This window comes from Aspergillus pseudonomiae, assembly GCF_009193645.1.
Source record: "Aspergillus pseudonomiae strain CBS 119388 unplaced genomic scaffold BDV37scaffold_29, whole genome shotgun sequence".
NCBI lineage: Eukaryota > Fungi > Ascomycota > Eurotiomycetes > Eurotiales > Aspergillaceae > Aspergillus > Aspergillus pseudonomiae.
The window spans coordinates 89,522-116,197 of record NW_022476021.1 but is presented as its reverse complement, the minus strand read 5'-3'; the positions used below and the strand labels follow the sequence as shown (position 1 = coordinate 116,197).

General features: G+C 48.0%; 11 protein-coding genes across 11 annotated transcripts; 3 read left to right on the top strand and 8 right to left on the bottom strand.

The window, feature by feature from the left end:
• Positions 1–551: 551 nt before the first annotated feature.
• Positions 552–2,112, bottom strand: BDV37DRAFT_293695 (uncharacterized protein; the record flags this gene model as incomplete). The annotated part of the gene is made up of 2 exons (XM_032089478.1): positions 552–1,976; positions 2,037–2,112. 2 exons carry the CDS (start codon positions 2,110–2,112, stop codon positions 646–648), a joined length of 1,407 nt encoding a protein of 468 aa, XP_031941906.1. The 3' UTR covers positions 552–645.
• Positions 2,113–2,914: 802 nt separating this feature from the next.
• Positions 2,915–4,860, top strand: BDV37DRAFT_282628 (uncharacterized protein; the record flags this gene model as incomplete). The annotated part of the gene is made up of 3 exons (XM_032087090.1): positions 2,915–2,999; positions 3,061–3,696; positions 3,752–4,860. 3 exons carry the CDS (start codon positions 2,915–2,917, stop codon positions 4,858–4,860), a joined length of 1,830 nt encoding a protein of 609 aa, XP_031941905.1.
• Positions 4,861–4,994: 134 nt separating this feature from the next.
• On the bottom strand, positions 4,995–7,330 carry BDV37DRAFT_282627 (Zn(II)2Cys6 transcription factor; the record flags this gene model as incomplete). Its single annotated transcript, XM_032087089.1, has 7 exons — positions 4,995–5,349; positions 5,406–5,588; positions 5,639–6,246; positions 6,324–6,404; positions 6,457–6,770; positions 6,829–7,121; positions 7,179–7,330. The coding sequence occupies 7 exons, from the start codon at positions 7,328–7,330 to the stop codon at positions 4,995–4,997; spliced, it is 1,986 nt and encodes a 661-aa protein (XP_031941904.1).
• Positions 7,331–7,768: 438 nt separating this feature from the next.
• Positions 7,769–8,472, bottom strand: BDV37DRAFT_247072 (uncharacterized protein). The gene has a single exon (XM_032081830.1). The coding sequence runs from the start codon at positions 8,461–8,463 to the stop codon at positions 8,011–8,013; it is 453 nt and encodes a 150-aa protein (XP_031941903.1). The 5' UTR covers positions 8,464–8,472; the 3' UTR covers positions 7,769–8,010.
• A 2,073-nt stretch (positions 8,473–10,545) lies between these two features.
• On the bottom strand, positions 10,546–11,950 carry BDV37DRAFT_247069 (sodium:calcium antiporter). The gene is made up of 2 exons (XM_032081829.1): positions 11,721–11,950; positions 10,546–11,651 (listed from the first exon to the last, which is right to left on the bottom strand). The coding sequence occupies exons 1-2, from the start codon at positions 11,886–11,888 to the stop codon at positions 10,728–10,730; spliced, it is 1,092 nt and encodes a 363-aa protein (XP_031941902.1). The 5' UTR covers positions 11,889–11,950; the 3' UTR covers positions 10,546–10,727.
• A 656-nt stretch (positions 11,951–12,606) lies between these two features.
• BDV37DRAFT_282625 (uncharacterized protein) lies at positions 12,607–15,262 on the bottom strand (the record flags this gene model as incomplete). Its single annotated transcript, XM_032087088.1, has 13 exons — positions 12,607–12,984; positions 13,059–13,330; positions 13,405–13,543; positions 13,600–13,736; positions 13,797–13,886; positions 13,958–14,268; positions 14,314–14,441; positions 14,491–14,716; positions 14,762–14,797; positions 14,849–14,900; positions 14,955–15,042; positions 15,091–15,164; positions 15,214–15,262. The coding sequence occupies 13 exons, from the start codon at positions 15,260–15,262 to the stop codon at positions 12,607–12,609; spliced, it is 1,980 nt and encodes a 659-aa protein (XP_031941901.1).
• Positions 15,263–15,468: 206 nt separating this feature from the next.
• BDV37DRAFT_247067 (uncharacterized protein) lies at positions 15,469–16,007 on the top strand. The gene is made up of 2 exons (XM_032081828.1): positions 15,469–15,875; positions 15,924–16,007. The coding sequence occupies exon 1, from the start codon at positions 15,623–15,625 to the stop codon at positions 15,830–15,832; it is 210 nt and encodes a 69-aa protein (XP_031941900.1). The 5' UTR covers positions 15,469–15,622; the 3' UTR covers positions 15,833–15,875; positions 15,924–16,007.
• A 612-nt stretch (positions 16,008–16,619) lies between these two features.
• Positions 16,620–18,931, bottom strand: acuM (gluconeogenesis transcription factor RDS2). The gene is made up of 7 exons (XM_032078291.1): positions 18,626–18,931; positions 18,482–18,504; positions 18,299–18,316; positions 17,892–18,180; positions 17,073–17,830; positions 16,811–17,007; positions 16,620–16,760 (listed from the first exon to the last, which is right to left on the bottom strand). Exons 1-7 carry the CDS (start codon positions 18,837–18,839, stop codon positions 16,709–16,711), a joined length of 1,551 nt encoding a protein of 516 aa, XP_031941899.1. The 5' UTR covers positions 18,840–18,931; the 3' UTR covers positions 16,620–16,708.
• An 885-nt stretch (positions 18,932–19,816) lies between these two features.
• On the bottom strand, positions 19,817–21,027 carry BDV37DRAFT_107273 (uncharacterized protein). The gene is made up of 5 exons (XM_032078290.1): positions 20,688–21,027; positions 20,513–20,597; positions 20,298–20,462; positions 20,143–20,247; positions 19,817–20,088 (listed from the first exon to the last, which is right to left on the bottom strand). The coding sequence occupies exons 1-5, from the start codon at positions 20,942–20,944 to the stop codon at positions 19,936–19,938; spliced, it is 765 nt and encodes a 254-aa protein (XP_031941898.1). The 5' UTR covers positions 20,945–21,027; the 3' UTR covers positions 19,817–19,935.
• Positions 21,028–21,387: 360 nt separating this feature from the next.
• On the bottom strand, positions 21,388–23,275 carry BDV37DRAFT_107271 (basic helix-loop-helix domain-containing protein). The gene is made up of 2 exons (XM_032078289.1): positions 23,045–23,275; positions 21,388–22,985 (listed from the first exon to the last, which is right to left on the bottom strand). The coding sequence occupies exons 1-2, from the start codon at positions 23,106–23,108 to the stop codon at positions 21,709–21,711; spliced, it is 1,341 nt and encodes a 446-aa protein (XP_031941897.1). The 5' UTR covers positions 23,109–23,275; the 3' UTR covers positions 21,388–21,708.
• A 1,284-nt stretch (positions 23,276–24,559) lies between these two features.
• On the top strand, positions 24,560–26,575 carry BDV37DRAFT_293692 (uncharacterized protein; the record flags this gene model as incomplete). Its single annotated transcript, XM_032089477.1, has 4 exons — positions 24,560–24,615; positions 24,648–24,852; positions 25,015–26,196; positions 26,350–26,575. 4 exons carry the CDS (start codon positions 24,560–24,562, stop codon positions 26,470–26,472), a joined length of 1,566 nt encoding a protein of 521 aa, XP_031941896.1. The 3' UTR covers positions 26,473–26,575.
• Positions 26,576–26,676: the final 101 nt, after the last annotated feature.

The window sequence follows — 26,676 nt, the reverse complement described above, 5'->3', positions numbered from 1 at the left end:
AAAAAAAAAAAAAAAAAAAAGAAAAAAGAAAATAAAAAAACCTACGAGAATAGAATAAGCCAGCTTTTAGGGCACAGAGGAGCTTTAATGTCTTTCGGGCCGGGAGTCAGGCAAGGATAATGTTGCGCAGACAACATTGACAGATAGACCTGCCTAGACAGGTACAGGCACTGTAGATATTACTAATAGCTACATCGAGATGCAAGTTCTACATAGTCACAAAATTATACTATGGACCAGTAAGGCTGAATAAGCAGCTTGATCAGCCGCAGCTAACATCCCTAGAACCCTAGACTGAATCTTGTATATAAAATATATAACAGCGGAGCGCGAAGCGCGAAGCTATCAATATAGGATATTCTTTGTAGCAATTCCTTTATTTGGCCATGATTATAAGGTTGTTCCTCCAGGCCTTTGGATATATATATTTGATAAGTAAGCAATGAGACTGTATTTAGAACTTCAAACAACGCTACAAGCTATTGTCTTGATCTTTAACACCATATAATAACCATATAATAACCATTCACAAATAATATACAATGTCTATTTAAGTCTATACAAGTCTATTCAACAAAATGCAAAAGCAAAAAAGAAAAAAGAAAGATACCCAACAAGCCAACAACATAAAGTCAAAAACCAACACTAGAAGCAGAATATCTGATCCGTCATCTTCCCTACCGCACCTGGCGCCTGGAATCCAGCAGCAGTGAGCGCCTTCTTCGAAGCATTCACCATACCAGGCGGACCACAAAGCATAATCTTTGTATCAGACGCCGGTCCCGGCAACTTCGCAGCCATAACCTGCGGCGTAACATAGCCTTTACCATAAGCCCAGTTCTTCGGAGGATGATCAAGCATATACCAGAGCTTGAAGTTCTTTGGATATTTCCGCGCGAACGCTTCCAGCTCAGCCCGCAACAGGATATCTTCCTCGGATCGATTGGCATAGATCAGACTCACTTCCGTAGTATCGGTGTCATCTTCACAGATCGCCCGGATGAGTTGATACATGGGCGTAATCCCGGTTCCACCGGCAATCATCCCGATCTTTTTACATAAACCGCTGTGGTACTTCATTGCGCCCTTCGGACCGCGGAATTGCACCTTGTCACCGACTTTCAGATTCGCAAGGTACTGGCCCGTGAGGAGACCGTCGGGGTAGCATTTGATGACGAGTTCCAGACGACCCAGATCCAGGTTGTTCGATGTTGGTGTGTAAGATCTCGAAACTACTGCGCCGTTAACGTTGGCTTTGATAGCGACATGCTGCCCGATAGGTAGACCAATGACGTCCCGTGGGCCGGGGAGTTCGAAGACGAAACGATACACATTCGGCGCTAGCAGGTCTTTCTGGATGAGAGGGAGGTTCTTGTAATCCTTTGGCTCGAGGAAGCCCTTGGCAAGGTGTGGGTTCTGTTTCTTCACACCGCGGGATTTTATGCGCGATGGATACCGCGTAAAGCCGGATTCAATCCGTGTGAACTTGGTGAGCTTCGACCCGACTATGCCGCCGATTGCCGCGCAAAGGATGCTGGCGGCGACAAAGCCACTCGAGAATCCTCCGCGTAAGACACCGCCGGACGACACATGGATCTCGGGTAATTTGTCAAACAGCGTTGGGAGTTTCGACAGCACTTCACGAAGAGCTGCATTGCTGCGTGAGGATATGTAGAGCAAGAGCGCGCTGCCCAGAGACCCTGTGGTAAGAGCAAGAGGTTTGATGACGGATGAGGACTTGTTGGTGCTCTTGGTCTCGGGCTTCGAAGGTGTTTGCTGAACCAGACGAACCGCCTTGGGTCTCTTGAACTCTTGGGCGTCTTTCAGGGTGCCGACCAGGTATGTCCCCAATATCTCATCGGCGTCTTCCGAGTGTCCGACATCTTCGTATGCAGCTGTCGCATCGGTCCCGGCGACATCAATGAGGACGTCCGCTCCTCCGGGGTGGTCGCGTACATATTTCGTTATGTCGTAGACTGTGTGCGTGTTAGACGTATGCTGTCTGTATAGTGTGCTTTCACCGACTTATTGCTCACCTTTCCCATGAATGGCCACCCACAGGTCATCCTTGCTTTTGTGGGCTGCCACATCTTGCAGACTGAATTCTTGCATATTCGCTATCGGCACAATGCCAGCTTAATGGTAAATGAGAATAAAGACCAAGGTGAAGAATATATGATAGAGACGATTTCAGATGTAGTCTTGCCCTGGGCGCATGCGATGTAGATAGTTTAGCTTTTGAGTGACCTTAGCGAATCTGGAACATGAACAAAGACCTTTATACTAAGTCTCGACTTAAACAAAATAACAATTCCATTTCAAGGCCTATCTACCGCGTCACTATGATTGGAAGGGATACGTACACTCAGTGAAGCCATACTGCCTCATTCCGAAGCAAGCCCTAAGTGGGTCTCTCCGAGGTAACGCAACCTCGGCAGCCCGACTCCACTCGGCATACAGCAAGAGTCGGCATTCCGAGTCAATGCCGAAACAAAGCCCTTGCTTAGTGGCACTTGTCTAGACCGCTAAAACGATCTGCCCTGCATTAGTAGCGTGACTCTATCCCGCGGCTCTGAGGGTATAGACAGCTGACTTGGCCATGATAGCAGCTCATTATCCGTGGCCCGAAGACGGAACTTTACGGGAAGGGACAGGGAAATGCAGTATCACTTGCTGGTTATCTCTCGGGCCGGACCTGCGTCACTATGTGGCTTTTCTTGTACCATAGAGGTGATTCCTTGATTATGATAAGCTTAGGATCGGTCCCGGGATGCCGAATCTTGTACAAATACAAGGATGTTCGCCTGCTTTGGTTGTGGCTCGTTCATCTGAATATCTCATCTATCTCGAACTAGATTAGTTACTTTTTTTTTCTACAGCAGACTCACGTATACTTCCTATATCATACATAACAATGCAGTTAACGTGGCAACAACCCCAGAATTACCGCAACCGTCCGGTTGTCATTCTCGGTGCAGGCGTCCTTGGGCGTCGGATAGGTATACAACTCAACCAGCCTGCTACCCCATCCAAGCTCTAACATTATATCCCCCCGAATAGGTTGTATCTGGGCCTCAGCCGGCTACGAAGTCCGCATCCGCGACCCAAGCGAACAACAACGCGCCGACGGCCTAGCCTACATCCAAGAGAACGTCGATGAATACGCACAGAAAACAGGCCAAAAGCCCGGCAAATACTCCACACACCAAGACATGAAAGAAGCCGTCGCCAACGCCTGGCTCGTCATCGAAGCTGTCCCCGAGAAGCTCGATCTGAAGATCGCCACATTCGCCGAGCTGGAAGCCCTCGCGCCAGAAGATTGTATTCTCGCGTCCAATTCGTCCTCGTACAAGTCGTCTGAGATGATCGAGAAAGTCTCCGACGCGACCAAGGCCCGGATCCTCAATATGCATTATTATATGCCCCCCGGCTGCATGATTGTCGAGCTTATGACAAATGGATTCACAGATGAGGGTGTTTTCCCGTTTATGGTTGAGAGGTCGAAGGAGGCTGCGACGCTGCCTTATGTTGCCAGGAAACAGTCGACTGGGTTTATCTTCAATAGGCTGTGGGCTGCTGTTAAGCGGGAGGTTCTGACCATCTTGGCAGAGGGCGTTTCCGTCCCTGAGGAGATTGACTCCATGTGGACGGAGATGTTTATTAAGCCACGGAGTATGCCGTGCAAGACTATGGACCGTGAGTTACTTCTGGGCTGCTGGGTTGGGAGTATTGCTGACGTATGTTTTTATAGAGGTTGGATTGGATACTGTTGCCTTTATCGAAGGTCATTATATTGAGGAGCGCGGACTCTCGCCAGAGAAGACCGTTGACTTCCTGAAACGGAACTATCTCGACGACGGTAGACTGGGTAATAAGTCTGCCAAGGGTGGTCTCTACCCTCCCGTGAAAGAAGAGAAAGCTACCGTCAACAACGAGTCGACACTGCCCGAATTATTGGTGTTGGACATCGGACTCTCCGCCGCCAACCCTACCACCACATCGGGCGAGATACTGAAACTGTCATCAGATGGAAAGATCCAAAAGGTTCTTGCGCCAAACCAGTCCCTGCCAGATGGTATTGTCGTGGACACCACCATTGGTCGGATGTTCTGGACTTGCATGGGGGTGCCCGGAAAGGACGATGGCGCAGTATATTCGGCCAACCTTGACGGCAGTGGTATCCAGACTGTAGTCCCTCGAGGCAGAGTCAACACACCAAAACAATTGACGATCGATGCCGAGGCGCAGAAGGTCTACTTCTGTGACCGTGAGGGATGCCGTGTCTGGCGCTGTGGGTATGATGGCTCCGATCTCGAGGCTGTGATCGACAGAAGCACCTCCAAAGATGCGTACGACAGTGCAATTTCCCACTGGTGCGTTGGTATCACTGTAGCCCCCAGCTTGGGCAAGTTCTACTGGACGCAGAAAGGCCCTTCGAAGGGCGGCAAGGGTCGCATCTTCTGTGCCAACATCACCACCCCGGAGGGACAAACGGGAGCCTCCAGGGACGATATTCAGCTGGTGCTCGGTGACCTTCCGGAGCCGATTGACCTTGAGCTGGACGAGCAGTCTCAAACGCTCTACTGGACGGACCGCGGTGAGGTCCCGCTTGGTAACGCGCTGTTCAGGGCACAGCTGGATGGGTCTGGTCTCCCGGTATCGATCAAACCGGGTCAGAAGTACGAGGTGTTGACAAAGCATTTGAAGGAAGCGATTGGCCTGAAGCTGGACCTCAGTAACGGTCACATCTACCTTACCGACCTCGGAGGCAACATTTACCGCTGTGACTTGGATGGAAGTCATAAGGAGAAGATCTATTCCGACGACTATCGGGCGTTTACTGGAATTGCCCTTCTGTAATTATATAGAATTTGCCCTTGTCTGTACATAGAGATTATAGATTTGTCTTGTTATTAGATTTGCATTTATATAATTAGAATCATCATTATAAAGTACACTATGGACGCCGACCTTTCCGTACAACTTTGTTCGAGCTACATCCAATTAAACGTCTCCCAGAAATTATAGACAGACGCTTCGTTCATAAGAGCGCCTATGACGTCGTCGCTGATCACCATGGACTCGGCTGGGTCATCTAGAGGGCCATCCTGCGGGACAGGATACGCTGTCTCTGGCTTGGACGGCTGGGCCATATAGTCAGGGAAGACCTGGCGTATGGCACCGAGAAAGATGCCTCGAAAGATGGATGCAGATGGATAAGTATGCTGCATCTGCTCTAGAATCATCATACACAGTTCCAGCTTGTTGAGGCCTAGCCGCCGAATAATACCATCGGACGATTTGCAGTTAAGGAGATGTACTTGCATAGCGGGTACGAGCAATGGAGGTCTACATGAAAATCAGTGGCGAGGTTTATCACCAGGAAAGAGAGGCAAGGGACGTACGTCATTGGACCCCCGAAGTCTAGCAGCTGTTCACGAGCCAGGTTATCAACAATGGAATTTGTTTGTAGGGCAGCGGCGTCCATTTTGTTTCGTATTTGGCTTTGCCACGCCTGTTGCTGAGCCGCCGGTAGGCCTTCTGGCGCCTTGGTGATAAACGGGCGGTAAAATGTAATGAGTAAAGCTCTGTCATGGTTAGAATTTTATTCGAGAATGCAGATCAGAACAATACGAACTGGTAGTGTAACTGCAGATGATACATATAAAAGGCTGCTAGACGACTTCGGTCAGTGCCAGGGCTGTCTGGGAATTGAACTAGTAGGATTTCTGCCTCGGTTGCTTCTACCTGCTGAAGCGATGGGTAAGACCCAAAAGGCCGGTAGCTTAGGCTGAGGACGTCACCGAGGAGTTTACTCAAATGAATCATCGTCACCCAGCAGTCTGCCAAATGCGGCAAATCGGTTGGGATGTAAGCACTGGCCATTGCTTCAGGTAGCCCGGTCACGTCGCTCAGCATATCGACAGAAGATGGCAACACTGTGTCGCAGTCACGGATGTCGATTCTGAGGGGTCTCCCCATTGTAAGACTCAGCCAACGATCCCGAAAGAAGCAGCTCCACCAAAGACGACGCCACAGACACTGCTGTCTTTCAGGTATTGAGGAATTCAACCAAGCCGAAGACGGGCAGCGATGCAAACCCATGATCTGGCAGAGACTAATTGCTGTGCCAGTCCAATACCACGGTTTCATATGCAAATCTACTTCCGAGTGGTAGAACCCCAAGAGAAGAGCCGATTGCAATAGAACAGTATTGTCAGTTTCACCACTGTTATGATGCATACACTGGAGGTCAACCAGCCAGTTAGAAAACTCGATAAATCCGATGGACTCAACTGAGGTACAACCCGCTGAATACGTACCTTGGCACGAGAGTACATATCATGTTTCATTGCCTTTCTCGAGGAGTAGCCCTCCTGTTTCCACGTCTCGGTGGAAATATACTATAATCAATGTTAGCAGATGAGGGTATTGAGCAAGGGAAGCTTGGCATACATTTGCTGCAACAAAGAACATGCTCCACAGCAGCAGGAGGTTACATTGATTGCTTTCGCCACTCGGATAAGAGCTGAGTACTGCGGTCACGTCGACGACCGGTAGGATAGGATGCACATGGTGGAAATAGGCGCGGAGAAGCTCGTCACATGTATCACTCCGAGGCAGGTTAAAAACGCCTTTATACTGAAGGTATTCGCGGTCCTCAGCAGATAGGGGAATCGATCTCTTGGGCTGAAGCAAAATATGCCGCTGGACAGGTTGCTGTGGTGGCGAGCATAAGTCCAATACACTCCCGAAGCCCGGAGACTCGCCTAGCCAAGAGTCAGTTATATTAACATTTGGGGTATCCTCGGACCTTGGAGAACAAACCAGTATAAAATGGCGCCTGGCCCGCCCTCCTATTTCTCCCTAGGGCCGCAGTTGCAATCTCTGCCCCAGTGCGTTCCTCATCAAGGCTTCTGTTGTCTTCTGGCGAAGTATTGATATCAGTAGCACCTCCCACTGATCTGGGACGTTCTACTCGAGGGGTAATCGGTGCAATGAACGCATCTGCTGGAGCGGAGGGCCGGGGCGGCAGCGACCTGCGAGACTCCTCTACAATCCGAGTGCTGTTCTCCGGACCATTTTGCCGTATAGGAGGTACAAATTGGCGGATCCGAGGTCTGTTCACGCTCAGCTCATTGTACTTACGTACAGAGTTGTGGCTTTTTTGGGCTTACGTTGTTTGCGTCTTCCCTTGTGGGATAATACACTCAGTGCCGTCTTGCGTACAACCAATACATGGTACGCCGGTAACTGTATAGCTGCAGCGGACTTTACGCTGGCGGCAATGCTGGCATGCGACTGCTGATCGATGGCGACGTGCCGACATGACGGATCGGTTATCTTTTGCGATAAAGTAGTATGAACGGTTGCCGAGAGTCTGGGGAAGAGCTTCTATTTCGAGCGGAGTACCTCGGAATCCTTCGCATGGAACATTCCGGGCGGCATTTGCCCCCTTGCCGATTGGTGGCGGTGAGGTTCTGCCCCACATCTCATTCAACTACTACTACCAAGCCCTAAGTTTGTATACACATCGCAATGCTTTGGAGTGCTATATTTATCAATTCACCAAAATGACACTTATTCACATTACAGAAACCATCGCAGACATATAGCCCTTCATTTTATCACGAAAGGGGCAATCTATGGGAGTTTTCGCTGCCTCATCAAACTACCTCTCTTCATGAACACCAGAAACACAACACAAGAGACAAGGAACAAAACGTATCCAAACCCAAGTCAATCTCTAATCGGATGCACCGTCTTCAAATGGCTCTGCAGATTATCGTTCCGGTTGAAAGCCCTCCGACAGTTCGCCACAGGGCATTCGTACGAGCGCGGTGAAACATGAATTTTGAATATATGGCGCTTCAAATCTTCCTTGCGTCCGAAGACACCAGTATATCTGCACCCAGCCCATTCGCAGCGATATTTGCTAGAATGCTCGCGTTCAGTGCTAGAGCATATAATGTTAGATGAGAGGTCGAACTAATAGAAGCTGACAATCACTTACTTGCGTTCAATCATTTTATGTCCCCTACGGAGATTTCTATTACGGGCAGACGTGCCATCGCCATTTATCGTTGGAGATTTTTGAATTCGTTTTTGTAGATCTAGAACATCTGTCCTACAGCTGGTATGGACCCGCGGGTTGGAAATTGCCTGTGTGTCATTGCGCCCCGGAACGTTGGTAGGGTGACGCGATGTGGTCAACAGGGTTGGGTTGACATTGGTTATTGCAAGCTCCGGGCTAGGTCGACTGCATGATGCTTTGTCGGGGTTGGGGAAGCGATTGTATGCGATAAGATCTGCTGGTCTCGGGCTTTGTTCTGGATTCTCGTATCCGACTGACACAAGGGGTATAGTAACCTGCTGATATTCCAGGTCCTGGTTGATAAAATCACCTTCTGGATGAAAGAGACTACAATCACTTAAGCTATGCTTCTCAGAGGACCACATCATCAGGATACCTGAGAAGGCACTTCAACGATACTAGAAGGGCACATGCAGGGACCAAAGTATAGAAGACCTCGGGAGCGAACGAACACTTCCATCTGGAAGGTTAATCAGGCCATATTTATAGGGTTATTGCCATTCAATCCCTTAGCCTTGAGCCTCAAACAAACACAAGCCACATTTGATGATCCCTCGTCTCGTGCAGATAAAGCACGAGGCTAGAATTTTCGAAGCGCTTCGAGGCCAGCTTTTGGAGAGGCTAATGCAGCCCATTCAGGGCAGCCAATGATAGTGACAGGCTAAAGGCCTTGTAGTCTAGTGCCTGACACTGAGTGACCTCATCACTCAATATCCTGCATGAAGGCAAGATTGAGATATATCATCACACCATCTCGCAGTCAATCACAGTGATAATGTCCATGTTGATATAGATAGTTGCACGAGCTTTGGATCTCAGGATCGTCCTTATTCTACCGCAGCTAGTTTGCTCTGAGTATCTCCTATCTATGGGCTCATGGCTCGATGATCGACTCTTTCACTTCGCGCGATACATACAACATGAGTGGAATTCTAATCTATGACCCTGCATTTGAGGTCTCAATCATCTCCATGACCCGCATAGTAAATGCAAAACCTGCTACAGCCCACGTAGTAAAGATACCTTGGCCCATAGGCACCATAGAAGCCACATCTGAGGACGAGAAATTGCTCTCAAGCCTACGATAGCCTGAATCAATGTCAGCCTCGCTGATCACTACGGATCACACATAACTACTATGCAAGTGATATCACGTATTGGAGAGGGAAACCTACACAAAGCACAGTCGTCTACTCCCAGAAAGAGGTTCGACTAGCTTATCTGGGCAGAGTCAGTGTAACCCAAATGCTTTCCGTCTCAGACATTTGACTCATCACTATATGATTTATTAGAATATTATATTCTTTCTTCAGCCCTGCAGCCTTTCTGACCCCAAGATGCCACATATTTCCACCCATGTACATTTATGTTTGCTAGTAGGCAATCCTTCTCGCCTCGCCCTCTCCAACTTTCTTCTTTCTAACAAACATGTGAAGGCCGTTGCCTTTCATGCTTGCATGATCTCATATTGCGAACCCATCCGAGAGGCTTGTTTGATTTCAGTTGGAATGGAAACAGGTTTAATATAATCCATAACCAATATTCCAGTTAAAGTCAATCTCAATTATGATCCGGCATACCATGTACTCCACAGCCCCAGAACATGCTTATAATGAACCAAGTCATATATCAAATGCTGCAGCTGAAGACAATTGAGTAATTTAGATATTCCTCCAAAGACAGGGCGGCTTTCACTTAACACGCGGGACAAATTACGAAAGAAAGTGCACAGATGCAGGGACATTTGAGGGCAGCTCCCGGAATCGAGGACTGTGATACACAGACGTGGACGAGTAGGAAAGGAAGCCGGCCATCTTGTGGCACTTCCTTGTGGCACTTCCAGGTCCTTGGATGTATAACAGCAATGGCCTAAGCTTATTACGAGCCTGGTGTCACAATCACTCACTCCAGAAATATTGCAATGACTTGGTTCCACGGCCGGGCAACAGCCTTGTCCAGCCTTAGGGATTTACTTACAGCAGTTCTGGTTTGTCTCTCGACTTTAGGGAATACAGTGAGACATGCTGCGACAAAGAGTAGTGCCAAGTGCGCAGTGCTTTGCCATCTCGAGCGCCAGTTGATATCCAGCATCCCATAGCATGCACTACCAAGGCTACAGGGCAAGGGGGGAGGGGTACGGCACAGTGAAAAGCACATACTTTCTTTCGTAGGTTCTTAAAGCACTATTTCATGTTGTATGCAGGCTGTAAGTGTCAACTCGGTGGTTACTTCTTTGAGTGAGGTTTTCGTTGTTGTAGAAGGGACATGGCATCGACGTTCCACAAGGCAAGACGGATACCACTCTGTTCGTTCATCTCGCATTCTCTCTAACTAGCCAAGGTAATGTATATCGATCCAAATCATATGTACTGTCACATACGAATTATTATACCATTGGTAACCTAAATTCGCATGATCGAAATAGTCAGCTGTTTACAGAAACCGGATGCATGATGTGTGTAAGCCCTATTTACATCAGATACAGATGTTATGTTTACGCTGTTGATGACTATATCAGTTGAAATCCATTTTCTACCGATCTATTTCGCTCATTCTTAAACACCATGGAATCCCTTTGAATGCCTTGCACACCAGATCCACTCTATATACATGATCATTCGATATGATATATTCATCTTCTATACACAGTAAACTCAAGGATCAAGAAAGCCACATACATCACCAGAAATAGAGCACCTATGGCACGATTTGCGCTGACAAAGACCGCCAGAAAGAGCATCACGGATGATACCCAGGTAGAAAAGACTTCGAAGAGCAGGACGCGGTCACTGTTGTCCGTTGGGAGTTCTGCAAGACCAATAACACCGGCGCACAGAGTCAGAAGGAAAATATTGCTTCCTGCAGTGCTGGCTACCACAATGCCACTGTGTCCACGAGAGCCGCTGATAATGGCAATCATCTTTTCCGGTAACGTCGTAGCGAATGACACCACTGTGAGACCAACAAGGGTCCCCGAGAGGTGGAAACAGTCTGCAATTGCCGACGCACTGCGTGACAACAGATAGCCAGAGATGGTGAGCGCTAACAGGCCTATCACGAGTTGGGAGATATGATAGAAAAGTGAACGTGGAGCGCGCTTCCTGGAGGTAGGGGCCTCTTCATTTGTGAGAAGAGGGGATGTTTCCGACTCATCCTGCACTATGTTGTCTTGCGGCCTGGGTGAGAGATAAGGATGCTCATCGTCGCTGGTATCATTGTCGCTGTCGCTGTCGCTGTCAGAAGCTTCTGGTGGTTCCATCACTCCTTTATGAATTGCATAGCAAGTACATATCATATATACGAGAAAGGTCGCCACTAGCACACCACCGGTGACTTTGTTCAACAGGTTGAAGTAAACGAGGATGGAGAAAGCGGTTGTGATTGAGAAAAGTAACGCTGTATATACCTTGGCACTGGGATCAAAAACGATCGGCCCAGGATGGAGTAAAAGGCCCAGGGAAAAGGCGCCCAGGACATTCGAAATGGTGGAGCCCATCACGTTTCCGAGTGCGAGCGGCGACTGCTTTTGCAGGACAGCCGCAATGACTACGGCAAGCTGTGGTCCATCCAGTGTTAGGGCACTAAGAATAGAAGCATATCACACCGTATGCATATATGCACATACCTCCTCATATTCAGCACCCGCAGTCAGTACAGCAATAAGGGTCTGGGAAACTCCCAGACGCTGGCCAACAATAACGGTGTGGTCAATGAATGTATCAGCACCGTAGTCTAACATGAATACACCGGCAGCAAACACCGCGGTATTGAAGAGTAGTTTATCCCAGTCCATGGCGCGTGTAGGCTAGTCCCGTCGTCTCTTGTCGCTGTTGAGGGACTACGCGTTGGTTTCGAGATTTGCCTGGTTGGATTCCGTAGAAGGAAAGGATCTGATGTACGGTGTACCTTAAACTTGTAACTAGTGAAGGAAAAAGCTTCTGAGTCAGCATCGCGAGTTGTGGTAGTGAGCTGGTGATCCAAGGCACTGAGGAAAGCTGCACATGCTTTTATTCATTCCTCCACAAATTGCATTTAATAGCTTCGCGGATTCCGGTACTGACACCTCATTTTCCTTCATTTCGCGAGGATCTCTCACATTAAGATGGGTTCGGTATGCCGACCCGTGCCAAACTTGGTCTACGCCGACTTCCCAAGAAAGCAACATTTAGAAGCATAGAGACCAGGTCTTATACTTCGTCAGATCGGTTCTCATTGAAATAAACCACATTTTTGACCTAACCTCTACATCTAAAGACTCTAACAAAGTCAATGTAAAATCCGGGAGGGTAACAGGACCTAGGTATTTCGGGCTCGGATATCAGATTCTGGTGACCCCGAATAAGTAGCGCTGGTCATGTTCCTCGATGGGCTTCTGCAATAGCATTGTATTCGTATTTTAGCCTTCATATATTCTCATAACACTTGGAACAATCACACGCAGATTAGATCCATTGTGAAGGCTGTTTGTGGTCGATACTGGTGAAGACTTGGTCTACCGAACAAACGATATACTAGGACAATTTCTGAAGTTTCTCTCTCAATAGCTTCCCCAGCATCGCACAGTCCTCTTCACCCAGATCGGCTAGTTTGATGGCCTTCTCTGCCCACCGCTGGCATTCGCCACTTTCAGAAAGTAAATAGAGATCCACCGCTCGATTAAATGCCACCGTCGCCATCCACTGAATCTCATCGCTTGGATAGCGCAAGGTTGTGCCGCAAAGGTCACAAGCTGAAGCTAAAGCTAGATCAAGGGCCGACTCAGCGAGACAGTATTCTGACGCGTCCAAGGACAGTTGAAAGAAGGTATGGATGTAGCGGGGAAGAAAGGCCCGGGCTGTTGCAGCCTCTAGGTACGGGGACGTGGTGGTGCGGAGGACAAGTACTATTTTCTTAAGAGGTTATATTCCGTTAGCTCATGTATCATAGCTGATAGAGTTTCCAGTGCTGCCTGATGAATAAATACCTCAACAACCTTGACGATATATGTTACCGAAGCTCCGCAACGGAGGACATAATCAAGAAATATCGAACCGAGTTCACCGTCGATTATGCTCTTCGACTCCTCAATAATGGAAGACACATAGTCCCATTGGTTAAAGAATAAAGCGCATTCTAGGTCAATTGACAAGATCCTTCGATATTTTTGGAGCCATTCATTGTTTTGGTCGGTCGTATTCTCGGGTTGTGGTCGGTTTTGAATATAAGTTCGGCAGTGCTGGGCAAATTTGTGGGCATCTTCATAGCGTTGTTGCTACTTTCTATTAGTCTTTAAAGGACAATTAATTGGTAAATCGGAAATAGGGCCAAACAAGCCTTCAAACTGGGCTCCGTCTCCTTGCGAGCCTCTGCGATGGCTCTAAAAGCCTTGATGATATCGCAGTGCAGATAGTGTTGCCAAAGACTGGACTGCTTCTCGCAGGTTGTGATCTTCCTCTGCAAGTCTGTGAACTGGGAACCCAACGTCAGTATTTCACAAAGAGCATAACTGAAGAGCAGTAACAAACCTGTATCGAGAGGTCCAGTAGTTGTACCACTAGCCTGGAATCGCACAAGCGTGCCTGAACAGCGATGTTGTAGCTCCTTTGCGAAAGCCACTCCAGTTCAATGGCCGAAAACACGGTATTTTGTCCACTTTTGTGTGCTATTTACCGTGTTTGAATACTTAGCATTAAGTACTGTGGCTCTATAGTTCATGACGTACCTGCTTCGAGCACACGTATGACCTGAGCGAGAAGCTCATCATTCTCTTTCACCTTTCCCATTTTCCCTAATTGTGCTGAGACCAGACAGCCTGCAGCTGTGAAAAGGCTTGCAATATACTTTCCTTCTAGGAAGCTGTCATCTAAATTATCTATTACATACTGGAGACATTCAGCTGCCAACAGTGTTTGCCCAGATCGGAGGGCTTCTGCTGCACATGGCAAGAGGTATGTTCTACCAGTTGCGCCCAGCTGACAGAGCGAATCGAGATAAGAGTGCCCTTGGCATAGTTAGACACGGTATGTACGGAGAATATCCGCTTCCTACCCTGGCTGAAGTCTCTGTCACTTAACGCCGCTTTGTATATCAAGTATAGCGCTGAAGGACATTTCCTATACTCATTTGGCATATTACCAAACAGCTTGTACGCCGCGCGCACATTTGAATTGTCCGATGCAAAAGCTATGTATCTTCTACTTCCTGTTAGACTGCCATGAGTCACATTAATCATATCTTACCTAAGAAACATCTCTCTATTTTTCGATGAAATTTGAAACATCGTTTCTTCTAGTACGAAGGAGCACCAGTGTTCTGCAATGCGAGGATTGCCTTCAGATGATACAACATCGACATATTTCCATATGAGCTATAACTCGTGTCAGTCACTTGGACTCCATAGCACATAGGGTCGTTACAATCAGACAAGCATTTGTTGCGTCCTCGCTCAAGAGACCTCGACCACACTTGGTCATCCTTTTCATCGTATCACACAGAACACTGCTATTGTTCTGCGTATGGAGACGACTATTTGTCAGCGTCCAGACCAAGAGAATGAAGATCCGCTCAGTCCACTCTTGCTGATCGGAATTAGCAAGCTTTGCGACCAAAATCTGCTGCAATCCTTGCACATAGAAACTGGTCCTGCTCTCTATCAGCTTATAAAGTCATAGGTTAGCGTTTACTCACTGGTGGTCTCGAGCTTTCTGGAGAAAGAACAATGCTCTGTGTGTTTGTTAGATGATTTCATGCCATAAGCCACGGGGTGTCACATACGTGTTCAACTCTGCCTTGTTGGGATTCAGTATATCAAGCATATCTCGTAGTACTTGAGGCTTGTCATAAACATTGAAACATATATTTATATTCTGTGCTCACTTACTTTGAAGATACTCATTGCCATTCGAGTGCCCCTCCCTGCTTAGAATTTCAAGCTGAAGCGCCTTGACGGCAAACGCGTGGTGATATCTCTATAAGCACGGTCAGAACCCAAGATCAGATAACTGTCAATCCCTTACCTTTTCAACGAGGTTGAGGGCTTTCGCGAGACGCTCCTTAGCGAGTGAACTCTCGAGGTGAAGGTTTGCTCGAACTACACTATGTTAACTCTTACATGGGGTATCAATCTAGCTGGGCCTTACTAGATGCGTGTAAAATGGGCAGTGCGTCATTCCCAACATCCTGCGCCATATTACTGTTGTAAAGTTCCCAAGCTGATAAGGCCCTTTCTAACCATTTCGCTGCATTATCATTGTGGCTCTCAACGAGAGCAAAATTTCCTATCTTGTAACATAACTCAAGAACGCGTCTCTGGTCATATGAAGTAGCTACTGCCGGTATCTTCGAAAATAAATGGTCTGCTATATCAGGCCTCCCTTGTAGCCAAGCCTTATCTCAGCAGGTCAGCGCTGAATATAGTCGCCCAAGGCTTGCATACTTACCAAATGGACTCGAACTATATAATACCCCGCCGTAGCTGATACTAGTTGTACCTTATCCGAGCTATCTGTCGATCTCTCGAGTCTATCCAAGCGTACAGCTACTATCTCGATGATCTTTTGGCTTAGTTCGATGATCCCATGTTCTGGCCCCATTGATCAACATGTTGCTGAAAGACAGAAATACAACAGGGGAGTACCTGTGCAACTTTGGACAGTTTTTAATGCTGCTTCCAACACTCTCTGGCTTCCTACACCCTTTCATAAGAATGTACCCTCCAGAAATAGCAACACTTCATGTATCAATTTACCTGAGCCGTGACTTGGCGCAGCACAATCAAGCATGAATAACGCAAAGGCGCTCACTATAACGAGTCAGATGATGTCGCTAAATGTAGATAAATCTCTCATGCCTTTACAATGGGTAATGCTTCCAATAATAGATATCATCTGGGCAGATATATTCCACAACCTTGCTCCAATGGCGGCGAGTTGGCGACGGATAGCAATCGGGGGAGACGTGAGTAGAGGGAGGCGGCCAAGATGTTCATCGAGTGAGTAGAATACATCGCTCATTGAGATCGCACCCTCATTAGGATTGTTCTGTATGTGTTGGAGTATTGTCTCGGCAAACTCTTTGCAATCGGTCAGAAGGAGCAATCAATGAAAGAAGCGCTCCCAAGGCCGCTCACCTAATATCGTTTCGGCTTTGGCTTCGGAACTGCTTGACGTTGTTGCCATGTCCTCGATTTTGGCTGTCTAGTTTTTGTAGTAGATGATCTTGCGCATCTAGATGTCGACTAAGATAGTTTATAGAACGAAGAATGGTTATTTCCGCCCGGAAGCTAGTACTAAAAAGTGTTCTATAACTCTAACGTATCGGCTTATATTACACCCTACAATTTCAGAAGATCTTCCTTCCCGGAAGGCCAGCCACATGATGAGACCAATTCATATTCCATCCCGATTATTCAGGTATCAAATTCAGGCAAACCCCAACCCATTGTTGCTCCCGTTATGAGTGTTCAACTAGGGAGAAAGAGTGAAGTATGGTACAATTTTAACGAAATGTACGAGATCAGTATAACATTTCACGTTCAGGTGGACGTATGTGCCGAGGATGTCCATTCCCAATCAATAAAAAGCCCAAACAGCCGGACGCCGATAGCAAACTGAGACAAGGAAACGAAGCATGTATTCATTTACTCTTTCGTTGAGATGGGAGGAAATTCCCAACAATGAGAGATGGACTAAGTTGCAAGTCAGATAGGGAAACTATAGCGGCATAAGATGCACTTACATATTGTGCGGGTCTCTCCGTATTGTGAATGAAAAGCAGCAGGGAATCCCATCGCCGGGAGCGTTAGGGTCGGGACTTTTCAATGTGCAGCTTGTGAGCATTGCCTTTTGTGTATTATCAAAAGCAATTGCTCCAAATTTCTCCCAGTAGCTCACAAGCTGATCTTCCACGATAATTTCATGAATGGCTAGCTTGCCCTAGAGCACGAGGACCTGTCAGCTTATTCCTTCAAGAAGACCAATACCACCATCACTGCACTTACGTCTCTTAGACTTTCGATTGGAACTCCGATCAATTCTGCCATCTCCTTGTTGCCTCGAAAGATCTCTCCCGTACGTCTCCAGCAGCAAGCGGGAATCGCCATACTAGCGAAAACACGATCGTATTCCATCAAGCTCCGTTCAAACCACATCTCCACAAGGATGAGTTCGATATCCGTCAGACTCTGCATTCTCTCCCGGAACTTGGGCCTGAATTTATCGAGTTGTCGGAGAATCTTCTGGCGTGAGGCTTGCTGTAGATTCTTTTCCATATATTGGTTTAACCTGGCGTAGCCCTTTACATAGTTAAATGGCCTGAGAAGGCCAGCGTCGTATTTAGCCTTGAGAAGTTTGTTCATTCGCTCTTCCGGTGGGTCAGACCCGGAGGGATCTGCTGCCGTCATGTAATACGTTTCGCGCGCTTTATCGTTTACCGCTCCACTGGTCGGACCTTGGATTGAATCGCCCTGGGATGGTTGGTTCTGAGTCAAAGGCGGCGGTTGTGATTGCTGGAGTAACGCCGCGTTAGGTCCCCCACCGAGTGTTGCCATCGAACTGATCAACGTCGGGTCAGAATAAATCCCTTGCAGATCATCATTCTGGAACATAGATCCGTCATCCAAGAGACTGTTACTCAGGAAGTCACCAAGAAGGTTATACTCGTTTGTGACCTCCGGGGCATTGAACATGTACGAAGGATGAAAAGTATGCATATCCTGAAATTGGCTTTGGCCACCAAGCCAGTCATTGTAACCGAGAACTTGATGAGGTGGAAGTCAGCAGCAACCTTGAGGAAAACATTTACGTACTGGAAGACTCACGTGGCTGGGAAGTTGCGCCGGGGCCTTGGCCTGAAGAAGAGGAGAGGCTGCCGTGCTGCACAGACGACGATGGAAGCCCATTGGGGAGGATTTGCTGACCGGCAGCATCCGGGACGTCGACATTGCTAGTCATACCTTGAAGGACGTTGGAAAAGTCATTGTTCTGCACACTTTCGTCATCCGCTGCAGAATGTTCGTGTTCACTCCGAGCTCGCTTTGAAGGCTCTCTAGGTTCGTCATGGCACAGATGGCCAATATTGCGCTTTATGCATCGTGTACACGGCCGCTCCTTTATTTTCCAAAGGGAAAGAAAAGAAAACAAGTGTCAGCAGTTACTCTCGTGGAAGGCAACCGTAATGGGTTTCACAAGGGTGAGCTGTGATGGTAAAGTTCAGGAAAAGTCGTACCGAATCGCAAGTCATATGCTGTACCACGTGAAGAATTGCCCTTTCGTCAGCAGATGAATTTCGAGGGGTTTTTGTTTTCGTTTTTTTTTACTCCTTGCTCTGATTTTGCAATGGGGGAAGCAGATGGGACGTCCGGACAGACGACGAGTATTGCTGAAAGGGGCGTCAAGAGAAAAGGCTTACCGATCGCCGACAGTAGACGCATGCTAAAAGAGTGGCAACAGGATTAGCGTCGTGGACTTCATGCCCGCGGGAACGGCAAGGGCAGTGTGAGAGGATCCGCTGCTATTATCCTTGTACAAATGCATGGCGAGGTTGTTTGCTTACCATGATTAACCTTGCGACGCTTCTTGGGGCTGGCGTGAGTCCCCGCAGCAGCGTTTTCACCTTTGGACGCTGGAGAATTTCGCGAGTTGTCTTTGGCGCTCAAGTCCTTTTTGGCTGCGTCTCCCTCGGCCATATTGTTCTTGAGATTTCCTAAGGTACCATTGCCGGGTTGTTCGGGTCTCGTGCCCGTTTGCGCAGCGTTTTTCTCGGTCATTGATCACTGGGCGCAAAAGCGGTTGCGCAGAGTCACGGTTGTTTCGTTGTCGCTATCGGCTGGGGGACACAGATAAGAGTCCGGTGGGAACTTGCAGGCCTCAACTAACGCTCATAAACAGAGAAGGCTCAAATGCATTGTAGAAAAGTAATCCTTGAGTGTCTGTCGCGGCGCCAAAGTATGTATGTATGGTATGATGATACGAACGACGGATTGCGATCGACTCACAAGGTTTCCCCGCTGGTGTGCGGGACTTCCAACCGGGCTGTATCTTTTCCCGAGCTCCTCCGCATTTCAGGTGCGGGAATCACCCCAAGATGTCCCGACGCATTCTCTTGACGCCAATAAATCTCCTCAACCTCCCCAACTCGCCCTCGGAACCCCAAAACTTGATATCTGACCAACCCAGCAGCTCTGCATGACCATATGCAACACATTTGTACCTCGGCTAGAATATTTTATATCCTTGGATCCTAGGTTGAATGGAATTACATGCCAATTGTGCTCTTACTATTCCAGAATCGGAGCGTCCTCCTATACTCCAAGATTTATCATTCTACCGTCACCGGAAACGAACATAGAAGATCTAATATAAACATATGCTCAGGCCCTCCACATCGGGAGTTACTCCAGACTAATAGTACGAGTCTATCCTTCGGCGCACGGCCACTTCGTCATAGTACGCCAAATTGACTCCAATGATCTAGACGAGACCCAGTTCCTGGGCTAATCTCCGTATAAGATTAAGGGGCTTTCCAACCTTCATCGAATCATGCATTCGGCGTGAATATGAGCCCGAGTCGTATGATGGCTGGTTCTTAAGCGCACTGTTGGTGGCGTTCTTATAGCATGCTCGCATAGCAAGGCCGAAGAGAAAATACACCCATCACATGCGTAGTACTGAAATGATTCTTCAGGAATCAGCCAATTATTCAAGGGTCTATCCCCTGAGTCAAGCCGTCGCAGTCATGCATCTGCAATACGGACAAGAAGGTTCGGCTGAATGCTTGGCTAGCTTGCCTCGGCCTCAGCTGTAGCTGAGGTAATACGACATCAAGTTTGATGAAATCCCAATGCAGGCGAAGGTTGAAATGGTTCAATCTTCAGGTCGGCAAGTCAGGCTCAAAGCTGTCTGAGACCGTGTAATCGCCTCACTTAAGCCTGTCAGAGGGGCTGTATTACCCTGCATGGATTTGAGATGCCCATTCAGCTGCTTTAACAAGCCCGCGACCTCAGGGTCGGTTTCGAGCTGAAGAAAGCACGTTAGTGGTAGCCCGGCAGTGAAAGGAGATCAGTTAATTACCTCATCAAACGTAGTTTGCAAATCACTTTCACTAGAGAGCACGAACTGAGTATCATCCTGACTCTGTTGGCCAGGAACGCTGAGCTGCCGAAGTACGGGATGTTCCTTTCAAAAGTCAGTAACGAGTTCTGCGGCTTCAGAGCAACACATCTTACATTTTTCAGTTGCCTCTTCCGTTCTGCTTCCGCCCGCTTAGCATTCTTCTCCATTTCCTGCAATTGTTTCGTTTCCTTCGCAAGTAATGCCTCTTCCTTTTCGATCTCGGCTTTCAAGAGATCAGTGCTGTCCATGACGGTAGCCAGGCTCGCCTCCAAGGAACACTGTCAATTATCAGTATTAGTTTGCGCAAGGAGTCGAGGACGCTTCGTACGTGTTCTTTAAGTGCAGCCTCGTATTCGAAAACCGAATCCTTCGTTACGGGTGGAAATGGTATTCTAGGTAGGCGCTTTCCGAGGCTTGAGAGTAAATTTTGCAAGTTAGATCATTTTTCCATCAGGAACAGAACGAATCACATTATGAAACAGAGGAAGATTCAAGATGCATACTTCTTCACTACGGCCTGAACAGCGGCTTGCGCTTCAATACGCTTGCGCTCATTCTGCTGACGCACTATGACTGGGCGCTCGAGGGCTCGAAACATATCGCGAATCTTGTCTTGCATTGGCTCTGGGAGCGTGGACCATTTAGATTTGATCGTTCGTTCAGAGACCCGACGAACTTGGGGCTTCAGATAAGCAAATCGCTTCCTGCGCGTGTTGTCTTGGTCATGCCCCTCGCCGGAGCTCTTTCGTTTCGGAGGCATTGCGACTTCGTTGATCAAGGAGCTGGAAACCCTTGAATGAGGCTCAAATTGAGTGATGGCAGGGAAAAGGTGCAAATGTATTGTGCGTAGTGATGTGGATCGATGTCAACATCAACGCGATTGTTGATCTTGTTGCAGCGTCACATGTCAGAGAAACAGAATGACGCTAAACTCGTTTAAGCGCGCCGTTGGCGCACTGCTCCCGCTGACGGCTGCAGGTATGTATGGAACTATCATGACGCATCCTCCGATATATAGTGCTCGGGCGATTTTCCCTTGTATCTTGTATTTCTCGTATGTTTCTTTTAATTGTCTTGCTTGGCATAAGGACTTAGAAAGCTTTCCCATTCATGAAAGCCGTTACATACAAATACATGTTTGGTACCCGTGCCCAAATGCAAGGGCATGCATTCTCTGTAGCTGAATATATATCAGCTTCCTATTATGCATACAAGACACAAAACATAAAGCTCGGCTCTCAGGCCTGAGCGATCAAGGGTATTATAAGGCATGGAGCACATCGTAGCAATAACAAGACAGGCTTTGAAAGAACAGAAGGGAAAGAGAACACAAAGATATCTGAGGGATAGATCATGATCGCCGAGAATAAACGCCCCGTGAATCAAACTTCCACAATGTACACCACCTAACTCGCTAATTGCTTCAGCTCAGAGAACTTGGTGAAACTGCCTGTGTCCAAAAAAGTGTTCAACAAGGTAGACAGAAAAAAAAGATATGCCATGGTTGCATAACCAGCATACGCGTTATCGAGGCATAACTAAGCCATTCATGGCTTTCATGTCGGCTAGCTGCGCCTTTAGAATCTCATTCCCACGTAGTATCTCCTCTAGCCAGTCTGCAGCTTGCGTGAGCATGGCACTTTTGCTGAAGCCTCCACCCTTCAGCCCAGGTACAAGCGTGCACAAGTCATCGAATCCCTGCCTGATCAAGTTTCTGCGCTTTTGCTCAGACAGAATGTGATTGCTCCGTTTTTGTTCCTCCGTGAGATTCTCTCTTGCGGGTTTGGTACCTTGTTGAACTTTAGATTTTCGAATGGTCTCAGTTGACATCCGCCGATTCTTGCCATAGCTCGTACTCTTGGATCTTCTTGACCTCGGTTTCGAGTCATCCTCGGAGTTCTCATCCTCTTCTTCCTTGATCACGGTCCTTTGCCGTTTCTTAGGCTGCGACAAATCTTCCATGCTATCCCTGTATTCCCTGCGTAAATCACCGAGTGGCCCGGTCGCATCCGGTCCCGTCCAATGAGCGCTGTGGTGGCCGGTGAGACGTTCCGGACTTGGTGCACGAGTATTGGCAGCACTGCTTTGAGGTTCGAGAGACTCAAGATGGCGAAGCAACTCATGCGTCTGTTCTTCGACGTTTGGTTGATCAGGCGGTGCCACATATCCTTGGTCCATAAAGCTGACATCAGACCCCCAATGAAGGGGCCGTACTTTGGCAGTGGCTTGTTGCTCTGGTGATATTGGATCTCGTACATCGAAGAGCATTTCCGACGTGTGATAGGCCATCGGTGCACGAGCACCAGTGAACGTATTCGATTGTTTGGATGACACTGGTTGGGGCTGTTGGGGTTTTACGCGGCCATTCATACGGGAATTGTTGTAGTCCATCTCCGAGAAAGAGGAGAATGGGTGATGTGCAAAAGGCGAGACGAGCCCAGTCCCATTCATGCCGTTTTGATAGAGCATGGAAGCAGCCGCAAAGATATCCGAACTCGAATGGTTAGGTAAAATGTCCATCCCGGATTTATCTAGGCCGCGGTGAGGAAGTGAGGGTTGTGAGAGAGAGGTTGTGGAGCCTTCAAATGTCGGAGGTAGTTCATCTGACCACTCAAAGTTGGTTGGCCCAAGTGACTTATTTTGCTGGCCCTGTAGCCAGAAGTCGTTCGTGAAATGATTGGAATTCATGGTCGTGAAAAAATTATCAAGCATATTAGACTCATTATCATCAAGAAGAGCTGGCCCGGGGGGAGGTGCAGGTGCCGGTTCGTAAGGAGTATCCATCGGCGATAGAAAGGAATCTGCACAATAAATAAGATTAGAGAGAGGCCTTTATGTGTCAAAATTCGGTTATACATACAGCCAAATGGCCCCGGTTGAGGGCTATCCCGTCCACTGCGAGCCTGGGGAGCGTTCATATTCATTTTTATGGGAAAGAGGGAGAAAGGGAAAAGAGCGACAGTGTGGGTTGTGGAGGGGTAGTGATTTTCGCTTGTGTCGCTACTCTATTATTGAGAGCGACGTCGAGAGAGCAAGGTGAGCATGCCTTGATCGGCCAATGGTCTGGACTCGTACCCTCAAAATCCGGGGTCATATAAGAGTATAGATAAGTGGAGTCCACGGGGTCCTTTTGTCCTTGACGTACGAGCAGGAGCCCTGGTTTTGGAAAAACCGAACCGCAGATATATATGAGTTGAGGGTGTAGATATTAATCGAACACAATACAAAGAAGCAGCATTAGACGACGACAAGGTTGGCCTAGTAGGAAAAAGGCCCCCGCATTGATATCATATGTGAAAGAGGGAGAAAAGAGTTCGTTAGTAGTCTGGGGATATGCGATGGTGGAGAGAGCAGTAGCATTGGAATGGAAACCGTCGGTCTTTTCGACTCGATCACATGCAAAAAATCTCGCGCTCCATCAGAAAGAAAAGGTCGCGTGACGTAAAAACCATACCAAAAATACCCCACTGTCGTCCGTCAGAGTGGTTAGACTTTCCGTAATACCGGGGTATTGTGACGCTCGGTCCTATTTCCCAATCCCGCTAGAAGAGGGTCTCAAATCCATGTCCTGCATGAATTGTCTGTTTGTCTGCTACTCTGTCGTCTCTCTTTCCCTCTTCTACCCTTCCTCCTGGTCCATAACGCAGGTCAGTATAACACCTTGCAGGCCCCTCCCCCTCAGTTCCCCTTTATCTTCGCATTCTTCATCGGAAGAAACCTTGCATATACTAATTCTTATTCTTTTGGGGGGAGGAGTTGTATTGTTAATCCGTTCGAACTCCTCTTTTCCTCGTTCCGGTTTTTTCAGCCCACCAAGTGTACTCCGTACGGCCCGGAGGCCCACGGGGTTTATCCCGCGGAACGACTCACGTACCACTCAATTTTGCGGCTGACAGATGGAGGATCGGCCACCAAGGGCTTAGTCTTACCCCTGAACCAGCCTTAACAAGTCGTGCTTTGGAGGTCACTCAAGGACCGAGGTTCAAGATTACGTTGCATGGCTCCACGCTAGGTCACACCAACGCTGCCAATAGACCGGTATCAGGTAGGAATTATTCGAACTGCTGCCACAGCAGGTGTTTGTGCTAGTTTTCCCACTTTGTATTTCCGTAATCTCGTCCAATTTACATGATCTCCGTCGATTATTGTTGCCTCAAAGAGATTTGGATCGACCCAATCTCCGTAAGGAGGAGGTACACCTCGTTGGAAAGGTGTGTCTCGCTGTCTATGTTTTACGTACAAACATCAGCTATACATAACTAGGAGAAATCCCTGACGCCTCCAGATAGCTTAGGGTTATATTGACCGGTGTGATAACCATCTTCTACCGAGAAGTGACCATGGAAATTTGCCATTGAATGGAGCTCTGAAGACCATGGATTCTATAGGCTCCACAGGCAGAGGCCGAAATAAAATTCAACTGCTAAAACCGTAAGTCTTACCTTAACTGTGATGCAGTTTAGGAGTCGCATGCGATCTAGAACGCTGGTCCACGTTACATTTTCTGGGGTGCTGCTGAGATTGCTGACTGGACTGCTGCTTGTGTATCGTCACAGCATTCTGCGTGCATATGTCATTGGTTATTTGTCGTCCACCACTCCGAGGGTGATAGCATCTTTACGGCAAATTTGGAGGAATGACTTGGACTATCAACAGAAGCGCAGGGTGGTAGGTTGTTCCATTGGTAGATGCTTACATTCTTTGAAGTGTTCCTTGATCATTCCACATTTTGTCCTTCCTTGCTTGACCCATCTGTGACTTTTGCGCCTTGTGATCTACTTGCCAACTACACGATCCGATAGAAGCTCTAGACTAATACTTGGATAACAGCTAGTTCGTGCACTGACGAGTGCGATACGATTGGATAGCTTCCCCACATTCTGTGCTTCCCTCGTTGGGGGCTCAACGGTGTTTCCCCTAGTGATTTTCCGGCTGGCTGAGCTCTTAAGCCAAAAGGTTGACTTCAAGTGTAGTCGATTAGAATCTGCTAGGTTTCTGCGTTTAGCCCGACTTATCTGCACTTTTGTCTCCGCTTGGCTGAGCTTTGAACTGCTGAATCGAAAACCCATTAGGCTGCAAGGAATTGAAGGAACGCTTGCTGACAATGGAAGCGACGAAGCTGCCGGGAAGCAGCAAGGGTGCCAGAACACAATACACAATAGACCTCAGTTTGCGGGCAGGACGATGGATCTGACGCTTTTTAGCTTCACCAGAGCAGTGGATCTAGTAGCCTGCATCATATGGGCCCGATGGCGACGGTGGCGGAGCGCTCGGGGTCGCTGGAGTCGGGCAGAATCCCTGGCGCCAAAGCTTACGGATTCGGGCGTGTTTGCCGCTAGTGCAGCAATCGTGATGTGGGCATGGTTTTACCTACCGGAAAGGTTGCCAAAGTCTTACGGAAAGTGGATTGGAGAGGTAGCCAAGGTGGATTCCCGGCTGATTGAAGCACTTCGCCGAGTCAGGAGAGGGGTCTTCGTGTATGGGAAAGACACGGGGCAAGCACCTCTACTCCAGTCGATGTGCAAGGACTACGGCTGGCCTATCGAATGGGGAGATCCCGCCAAAACAATTCCTATTCCCTGCGAAATGGTACACATGAGCTGTGGCCCTAACTGTGAGAAACATGCCGTATCTCGATTCGTGCGAACGTTTGGGTTTGCCTGTGCAACTTATATACCTTTACAAATTCTCTTCCGGCTCAAGAGATTGAAGTCGGTATTGTCACTCCGCCGGGCTGTATCAGACGCCTTGCGCTCATCTGTATTCCTTGCTTCGTTCGTGAGTATCTTTTACTATTCCGTTTGCCTTGCAAGAACCAGAATCGGGCCCAAGGTATTCCCACGAGATGTAGTAACCCCCATGATGTGGGATTCCGGGCTTTGCGTTGGAGCTGGATGTTTGATGTGCGGCTGGAGTATACTTGTAGAAAGCCCATCGAAACGGCAGGAGTTAGCATTGTTTGTGGCACCTAGAGCTGCTGCGACCGTGCTCCCAAGATTCTACGACAAGCAGGTATGGTTCACGCACTCCTTTTTCTTGCTTGTCTACACATTCCCCAATTCCCGTGTGACACCTCGTCTTGTGTTGCAATGCTATAATTGCGATCTTATTCCCCGTCGTACCTTGTGTAATCCCAGAACTTTATGAATGCTAATCGGTCTTTAGTACCAATATCGAGAGCGCATTACCTTCGCTGTTAGCGCTGCCCTTCTTCTTACTTGTCTTCAAGAGCGACCTGGCTTGGTAAGAGGCGTTTTTGGGAGGATTGCAACGAGCGTCCTGAAATAATGAATGATAGAGTCTACCACGACAATCCGTCATGCCAAGGATCTTCTTCGACGCCTAGGACGGCATTGGAGGGGCTTTTGTTTTTTTTCCTCCTGTTGTATTATTAGAAGAATATAGAGCTTTCTTGTACCCCCTGAATTAATTTTGTGGTACTGTACTTCGTACTATAGTATTGAAACTTTATATCATAGTCGATGCGGTATG